Consider the following 9261-nt stretch of genomic DNA (forward strand, 5'->3'; position numbering starts at 1 on the left):
CCGTTCTGTTCGTTAACGAGCAGAAGGTGGCTCGATCGATCGATTCACAGGAGTGGTTGTAAAGCTGCTATAATTATGACACCGTTTGCCTACTTTACCAGATGTTGGCTGATGTGTGTGTATGTGTATTTATGAGCGATGTTGTTTGATACAAAACGTTACGGTATTTTGCTTGTAAAGATCATGGGGTTAATATTAAATGAATGCTCTTCTCTTTTTCTCTTGTCCCTCTTCACAGTGATCAGCAATCACGATGGCTGCCTCAGTCTATGCAACACCGCCACCCGATCTTAGCGGCGAAGAAGCAGTCTTGAGTGATGCATCAAACTCGTCGCAAACCAACAGTTCCCACAGTTCCACGCTGAAAGCTTCCAAGCGTACGCTCTCGTCATCGTTCCTAAATGCAGCAACAACGCAAAGCAGCACCACTACCTCACAGCTCAGCTCGGACTCGCTGCCCGATCTGTCCAAGAAGCGGCGCAAGCAATCGATGCCGATTCGATTTTCGGCCAACGGTACGGCCATCGAAGTGTCGGCAGCGACCGGCACCGAGACAGTTGTCGATGAGCGATCGCTAGATGGAACGCGCGAAAACATTCAAGATGCGCCAGAAGACGATCAGGAGCGCACCGAAGCCAACAGCGCATCGAATCCCACCAGTCCGGCGATGGAAAACGGGGACGACGAGAGTGCAGCGTTGCTGGAAGAGCAGCAGAACAACTTTCAGAAGATATTTCTATCGAACCTTAGTCAATTACAGCAAAAGCACCTACAACTGCAGCAGCAGCAACAAAGCACCGAAGGGTTTCTAGGCCTAACCAATCCGGGCACGTCTCTTCCCGAAAACTTCCTCACTTCCAAGCTGAATAGTTTCATCGCTCTGAGTGGCGCTCGCGCAGATCGGGAATCGTCCTCCGGGCCGAGAAGTGACGACGAGCAGGAAGTGGCCGATGATCGTGCGCAATCCAACGCCGACGAACCACAGAGACGACAAAGTCGTGAGCAATCTCCGGCTGGGAAAAATGTATCATCAGCCGAAGGTGTCCTGAAGCCTCGGGAAACCGATCCGGAGCGGAAGACACTGTCTCCACCGGGAGCCAAGTCTGTTTCTGGGACGGAAGGAGAAGAAAAGGTAGCCGAACAACCATCCACTACCACTAGCCCACCAAAGATATCCCTCAAAAAGGAACTCCTGATGGACCCGGAATGGGATGGCGAGATTCGTAGCAACATGCCGAAAGCGGACGACTGGATATCGATCGCCGGGCTATCGTTCCCATTCCCACCAGAAGCGGCCGCCGCACTGTCCGCGTCGGGGTATCTGCCCCAGCTGCCACTGTTAGGTGTGCCGACAGTGTCCGCGTTCGGCTCGTCCGGTGACGGTAGCAATCGGCCAGGAGTACCTCCATTGCGCATCTTCAATCCGGAAGCGTACTGCGATCTATGCAACAAGGAGTTTTGTAACAAGTACTTCTTGAAGACACATAAGGCGAACAAGCACGGCATCTACGAACCAGCACCCGGCAACGGTAGTTCGGACGTCGCTAGCTCGGCACTGTCGGCCATGAACAATCCCTTCAATCCAATTCATCAGCTATCGCAGGTGTTCCAGATGCAGCAACAGCAACACTCCAGCGTCCCTATCGCTGGCGAGCAAATAGAGAAGCTCTCCAGCCATCACACTGCTGCTTCGGATGCGGAACGTTTGCAGTCTCAGGCGATGTTGCAATCACATGCCCAATCCATGACAGCCGGTCAACAAAATCAACCAGCGGCCGGGAAAACGATGCCACAGCTGCCGATGCGTTCGGCCCATTCTCCAAAGGTTTCCGTGGTACCAAATCAAATTCAACCCACCGTCTTTTGCGACATTTGTTTCAAGAAATTCAGCAGCCTCAGCGCAATGCGTAAACATCGCAGCAAGGCCCACGAGCTGTCAAACAGTAACCATCAGTTGCAACAACAGCAGCAGCAGCAGCAGCAACAACAACTGCACCAGCAACAGCAACAGCAACAACTTCAACAACAACTTCAGCAACACTTGCAGCAACAGTATCACCAGCAAATGCAGACACAGCAGCAACATGCAAAGCTCGCCGTAGCGAGACAGGAAGCATCAGATTCCGGACTAGAAGCATCGTCCGTGGGAGGACCACTGCAGCTGCCCGATGGTTTCCGAGAGGATTACACCATCGAGCAGGAGGATGCTACATTTACTCCACAGCCGCGCAAACTATCGCCCCACTCGATGCAGGCGGCCAAGGAGGCCAACTTCTCGGCCGACAAGTTACGTCGCCTCGGTGTTGTCAATCCGGAGGCATTCTGCGAGATTTGCTGCAAGGAGTATTGTAACAAATATTTCCTGCGTACCCACAAGCTCAAGCGTCACGGCATCCTGCCGACAGCGGACGAACTGAAGGATGAGGGCCGCCAGCCGTGGGCACCGTTCCTGCAAACGAGCCCACTGAACCTGATCATGGGTGGTACGGCGGCCGATGTGGTGAACGCCCAGATGGCTCTGCAAGCGGCATCTCCTTCTTCGCTAAGAAAGCTAATAACGGCGGGCGAGTTGGGTAACGATTCGGTCGCGATCGAGGGCGCCAAGGGAGTGGAGATCAAACGTGAACAGTCGCCATCGGTGAAAATGGACAATGGAGGTGGTGATTCGGATGATCAGCAGCAGTCCGAGGGAGGCATCCCCGGAACGAGCAGTGCGGATGATGCTGGTCGCGACGGTGGTAGTGATGAAGACGCAGAGGCGATCAGTGTTGATCTGCAGAAGCTGCAATCGATGATCATGCAGCTGAACGATCTGAACAGTATCCAGCAGCAGCGCAAAGTGGGTTGTGGCGTGTGCGGCAAGGAAATGGCTAACCAGTATCTCCTGCATGCGCATATGATTCAAGAGCATGGTGCACTGGGCATGGACAATAATAACGGTCCAAAGGGCTCCCGTGCTCCGACCCCGAACGATCTGCCCGAGACGTGCAAGCACTGCGACAAAGAGTTTGCAAACGTGTACATGTTGAAGCAGCATTTGGTTGAGGTGCATGGAAGTTTGTCGAGTATGCCGAGCCCCAAACGTGAGGGTTTTATCACACCAGAGCGGCCGACCACTGTACCAGCTGGAGTCGGTAATGGCGGCACGGGCAGTGGCGGTGGAGCCACCATCCCGATGCCACCCGGTGCTCCCGCATATGGCGAACGTAAACCAAGCTACTCGCTGACACCTACCAGCAGCTATTGCGAGATTTGCAACAAGGAGCTGTGCAACAAGTACTTCATGAAGACGCACATGCAGCGCATGCATGGCATCGAGATCGAGAATGGGGCGCAGATCGGTGGCGTCGTCTGCAACATTTGCAACAAGGAGCTCTGCAGCAAGTATTTCCTCCGGGTGCACAAACACAACACGCACGGCATCGTGGAGGAAGGGGCCCCGCTACCGCAACCTCGTCAGAATGGCTCATCAGCAATAGCCGGTGTAGGTGAGCTGGGAGCGGGAGAGTCCGGCGACGGTGGGTCCTTCCCGGGCAGTGACTTAAAGCCGGGCGAGGTGAGCGATCTCAGCAATCGCTACTACTCACATTTCACTGAAGTGTGCCCGCTGTGCAGCCGACGATTCCGCAGTGCAAAGTGGTTACGGGCGCATCTCTTGAGCGACCACGGGAAGGTTGGTGTCGAGAAGCTAAAGGACATCGAGCAGAAGCTTGGTTCGAACACGCCGAACGGAAGTTCTATGGTGGGCAACGGTGCCAATGCAGGAGGTGGCAGTGGAAGCAGCCGGAGCAAATCCAACAGTCCTTCGCTGAAGGTACCGAACGGGTTGAATGAAGGCAAGTTTGGTTCCAAATCACCGTTCGGAGGTTTAAGCCCAGCCGAGGCAGCCAAGTTCCTGCCCAAGGGTACCACCATTCCTACACTGTTCGGGCCCGATCAACCGACCTCTCCAATCGGCGGTCTGAAGGGATACCAATGCTCGTACTGCTCTTTCGCAACGCCGCTTTTGCCACTGCTCTTCATTCACGAACGGTCGCATTCGAGCTTGACTATCGTGCAGCAGCAGTTGCTACAGCAACAGCAACACCATCAGCAAGAGGAAGCCCAAGCGGCGGCTGCCGCAGCAGCAGCAGCAGCTCTCGGTGCAGCGCCCTTCGTTCCGCTGCTCAAGTCCGAATCGGCCGTCTCACTGGCGAAGGATCAATCCGCCAATCAGCTGATGCCTGGTACGTCATCCGAAACGCCCTCTTCTACGCCAGCATCCACCCCGGTACCTTCGCTGTCGCAGGAGGCGCTCAACTTACGTCAGCAGACCCGATCCCAGAGCCCGGAACGTGCCGCATCTCCTCGCGACGCAGACCCACCAGCCCGCACGGACACGAAACCAACCTCACCGAAGCCAGCCTCTCCGCCGTCCGTTGCCGGCAGCGAGCCAACTGCGATGCTGTCGGAGGTGGCCAACATTACCCAACGGCCAGCTGTGTACGCGCTGCCCCAGCAAAGTGGCCCGCTCATGATGCAATCGTTCCTGATCGAGGAGTCGCTGAGTGACGGTGCTGGGGGACGCTCGCCGAAGGATGCCACCGACCGGTCGGATGGACCGCTAGGGCAGGATCACAGGTTCGTACCAGCTGTTGTTTTCTTACCCGTTAAGGAGCGTATCCTTACGCCGATGACAATATCGTTCAATCTGAGTCCCGCCTAGGGAGATCTCAGGATAAACTGGAGCTTCCGGGACAACCCTGTCTGCAGGCTCGTCTAGTCAAAGGTTCCGAGCTGCGGCAGCAGTTGAAATGGATGAATTGAAATCAAAATGTATCGCAAAGAAAATCCGCAAATACGTACGTAAAACTTATCCTCTAAAAACCAAACCCCAACTAACCTATCGCAAAAGTATGATTATGAAAGCTAGTGAATGTAAAACCGTAAATTTAGCTTAGTATCGTTACTAGGGCAGTTAACGCACTGCCGGTAACCTGTGGAGATGGTGTGAAGAAGAAAGAGCCGTAAAACAAGATGCTATTGTTTCATTTTTGAAGACACTTATAGAGAATTTCAAACACACACACAGCAAAATGGGAGTCGATCGATATAGTTTAGCCTCAGGGTAATATCCAACACGCCTTTGGATACATTGGAAAAAGGAACTCCAAAGAAAGGGCCATGATAAAACCAACCTCCTGCACATCAGAGGCGTACAGGCAGTGAATATTTCATCTGGATGGAAGCGCAAGACTGAATCAACTGAGAGTAAACTACAAACTGCGAAGAATATTTAAAGTCTCTGTGCCATCTATAAATGTTCGGAAGGATCGGTTTTAACCGTACTGTGTAAAGCTTTTTAACCAAACGCTCGTTTTTTGTCCATCAATAATTGCTCTAAACCTCTGTACAAATTAAGATCAGATGTTGCATTACATCCAGCGGGCAGCAAAAAAGCAAAAACTAGTAGATGATTTGAATTTGAATGGACAAAAAAAAAAGGAAGAAGGAAAGTGGTATGAAGAAGTAAAGATTTGCAATGAATCTAGGTGTTTTGACTCTAATCCATGAAAAAATAAGGCAAATTAATCAAAAACGTAAATCATAAAGTAGTAAAGCATGCGGGGGATTTTATAGCTTCGAGGTGTAAGCTTTGGCGGTGGTTCGCCGTGCGCGGTGTAAAGGGAAAAGGCTAACTTCTTCGTGATGTTCTAACAAAGTTCCTATTATGAGTAAAACTGAAACAATGACAAAGCAACGTTGTATTTCTGCGGGTATGATAGATTTTTTTGAAGGAAAAAGTCTTACAAGAAGGTCCGGGACGTGGACGATAGCGTAGAAGTACAATGACCACGGTCGGAAAATCGGCGCTGATTTGCCTAATTTGCATGCTATTTAGTGGTTGCGAATTATTTACGCACCAACACTTACACACACACCCAGACACATTTCATCATGCGGGAGAGAATATTTAGAAAGTTATGTTTTATTTAGTTACGAGTATTAGTGTAGCATAAGAGTAGTAGAAACCTAAAACAAAGACAAAGTGCAAACTAACCCTTAACGCGAAGTTCCACTTACCAAAGAGAAGAAAATAAGAAATGGGAAATCGCATACATTTACTCAGGGTATTCAATGGTACAATGCAAAACAATGCAACAAAACACTAACCAAACGCAGCATTGCCAGGATAAATGCTGTGCATCACACTGTTCAGGGAATAACAAAGGTATTAAGTGGCATCGTAAGGCAAACACACCGGAAACAAACACCGAAAGTTACCAGCATACACAGTAGATCCTGTACAGTACAAGAGATTCTATTTTAAAGTCGAAGATCGTTAGTAGTGTGACATCGGTAAGAAGGGAACCGTCCGTTCCCAGTTTGATATTGTTAGCGACAGGCGACAGGCAAACACAAGTTTGCACCACTTCCTCCTTCAGTACGTAATATCGTAATGTTCAACAGAAAAAAAAACCTAGTCAAAACCAAACCAAAGGGCTATTAAGTCATTAAACAAAATCTACCATTTGTAGCATATATATATACATATACATAATACAAGCATACATACATATATCCTAGCGTAATTACAAACACAAAATCCTAAGCTACGTAGTACGCTGTACCCTGTCTCAACTGCAACGCTCCCTACCTCTTTGCAAAAGAAGTTACCACTGAGGCTCGTTTGACTATTTTTTTTTTATCACACGGAGCATCTAGGGCTAGGTTTTTTGGGCAATCGATCCCATTTTCGTTTACTGATATCGATAGGGGCAACTGTGTAAGCGAACCGTACAGTACAGATGGACATAGGTACGATCCCTAGGATAACAACTCGTTGTACATAATAGAAACGCTTACTTTTTCAAAACGTGGTTCCGTTCGATGTTCAGTATCCGCTCCGATAGTATGCGCCCCATTAGTTGGTTTCCGAGCCTCTCTGTTTTAGTGTCCCGTTCGGTAGGAGTAATTGCTGTTGCTGTCAGTGAAACCTGTGTAGTAGAAGCCAGTAGAATGCTTCACCGCGAGTAATGAAGTAAATCCTAATGAGGAGAAGCTAATCCAAAAACCACCCTCAAATATGGTAGAATGCAGAGGGAAGGTGAAAACACATAAACACTTGTGAAGGAGACACCAGGTGCAACTTCACACTGCGGGTGTGAAGCGCAAGAAATACGGCGCACCAAACACACTTCAAAATCGGCGATCATCTAAACTTACCTTTCTCAACCCTACCGAGTGCGGAATTTCGCCAAGCGATTCCGAACGCTGGATGACCACCTGCTGGCAATGGAGTATCGGCACTGAGTGTTGTAATGAAACTAGAACCGGATTGAACTAGAAGATGGGTTGACAACAGCTAAACAGCAGCCGCGATGAAGCCAGCAAACAAGATTGACATGATTTTCTTATAAAAAACTTTCGTTGCATCAAGTAAGAGAAACAAACAAAGGAAGAAAGAGAGAGGGACAGACCGAGAGAGAGAGAGAAAACAAGAGCGAAGGATAATGGGCTTTGAATGCGTAACATGATGATAATACCACGTTTTCGGCAATTGCTATAAAACAAAACTAAAACAACAAATGGAACTGTACAATGCTGTGTGCCTTTTTTTTAGCAATTGCAGATAACGATCAATAAACGTGTACATTCTTGACGGGGCAAGGATCAGGAGCGTGCGAAAACCAAAGGAAGTGAGTGAAGATGGAAAATCTGACATCAAATGACGTAATTGCCGGGGGAAAAAACCCCCCCGAACCTTAAGTAGGATGTTCAAAGCGTTGTTCGATTGTTAGGATTAATTATTAATATTTCATATATTTGTAATATATAATTTCGGGTGATATATGAAGTGTTGTAATTAACGGTGGACGGAAGTTACGGTTCAACGCGCGAACGCAACAACACGGAACGTCGTAATAAGCGAGTGCAAACAATAAGGATAATAAACCAACGTTAACGAACTGCTGCAGTGTAAGAACGATCAACCAACTCTGATCCAATCCTACCGTAATCTGGTAAAAAAACGATATGAAGGAACATTTGTTTCATAGGAGAGAACTACACAGAAGCAAACCAACGGTCATATTGAAACAGTTTTCCTTACAAAACTTCAAATAGACAACGCAAGAAAAGACAACGGTAGACATGACAAAGAAAACTTCGCTGTAGGATCACATCTGGCGCCTGATCGAATAATAGCTAATAATCGCGCACCGTCGACAGTGGATGACAAGCCGAAACAAACCCGGCAATGCGAAAGGAACCCATCTATGTCCCTCCTCTACAAGCTACTTGTGAACATTTCTGATTTCCGTATAGAATGTTGTACATTTTAGGTTGTGTTGACAGATCGTGCTGAACCTTTGCTTGGGAGCGTTCGCACCCTATTCCTGCTATCTTCTTAACATGACTAAACCGTGGCATACGACCCCACGCCAGAACGAATCTGTTTTAATGCACTCATTTGCAACCGGTTTACAATCATTCACTTCATGATTAACCTTAAACTGTGTTCGTTGAGAGCTCAAACACGAGGAGCCTAAGTTGGCGGTGTATAAGGTGTTCTAAAACAACACCGTTGGTAGGTTGGCTGTTTCGACAGAGAAGAGTCTTCCGACTCGTTAGGTATGGTGAAGGTTGGCATGGTTATACTATGGCTCTTTTACTGGGCAACAGACCGCCGAACCACACGTTCCACAGCCCGAAGCAGTGGAGACAGTAACCATGTTAACAGCAAATATCGTCGGGCGGAGGTTTTTTCCGCTTGTTATGCTCTACTGTAGCGGCCAAATTCGTTATGATGTCTGTATTTTGCATGGAAATGAAGTGATTATGAGGAGAACTTCTAGCCGTCTTTTCCACTCGTCGGTTGGAAAGCATTGCTAGGTTTGAACGTGTGAAGGAAGGTTGTTCCACTCGCCAGCGACCTTTTATCCACCAAGTTTCATCAGTGGAAAATGTGGAAAATCACAACCTAGTGCTCCGATAGCTTATCCGATTGTAATGCACTGGTTTATGAATTGGCATGGCAGCTCTGTTGAAGGTGCTCAACGGTGCCGATCTTGCAGTATTTTTGTTACAAGGATGCTACGACGCCTGGAGGGTTCGACTATAAAGTTTGAACATCTTTTTTTTAGTTTGGTAAAAAAACTCGATGTTAACTAGTTTTCTTACTCGCATGATTTTATCAAACCAACTAATGCCCCTTTTCTATGGCTAGCAAAAGGAGTACCCTTTCGTGTAGAACCAAGCGGCCACGTAAACAAACAATTC

General features: G+C 48.5%; 1 protein-coding gene across 4 annotated transcripts in view; it reads left to right on the forward strand.

Annotated features, from left to right (window-relative positions):
* LOC118508505 overlaps positions 1–8433 on the forward strand; it is a 35711-nt gene extending 27278 nt beyond the window's left edge. For all 4 annotated transcript variants that reach the window (XM_036048342.1, XM_036048343.1, XM_036048344.1 and 1 more), the window contains one exon: positions 239–8433. In XM_036048342.1, coding sequence (XP_035904235.1) covers positions 254–4705 — 4452 coding nt within the window. In that variant the 5' untranslated portion in view covers positions 239–253 and the 3' untranslated portion in view covers positions 4706–8433. The remainder of the gene's footprint in view (positions 1–238) is intronic.
* Positions 8434–9261: the final 828 nt, after the last annotated feature.

Source organism: Anopheles stephensi, chromosome 2 (assembly GCF_013141755.1).
Source record: "Anopheles stephensi strain Indian chromosome 2, UCI_ANSTEP_V1.0, whole genome shotgun sequence".
Taxonomy (NCBI): Eukaryota; Metazoa; Arthropoda; class Insecta; order Diptera; family Culicidae; genus Anopheles; species Anopheles stephensi.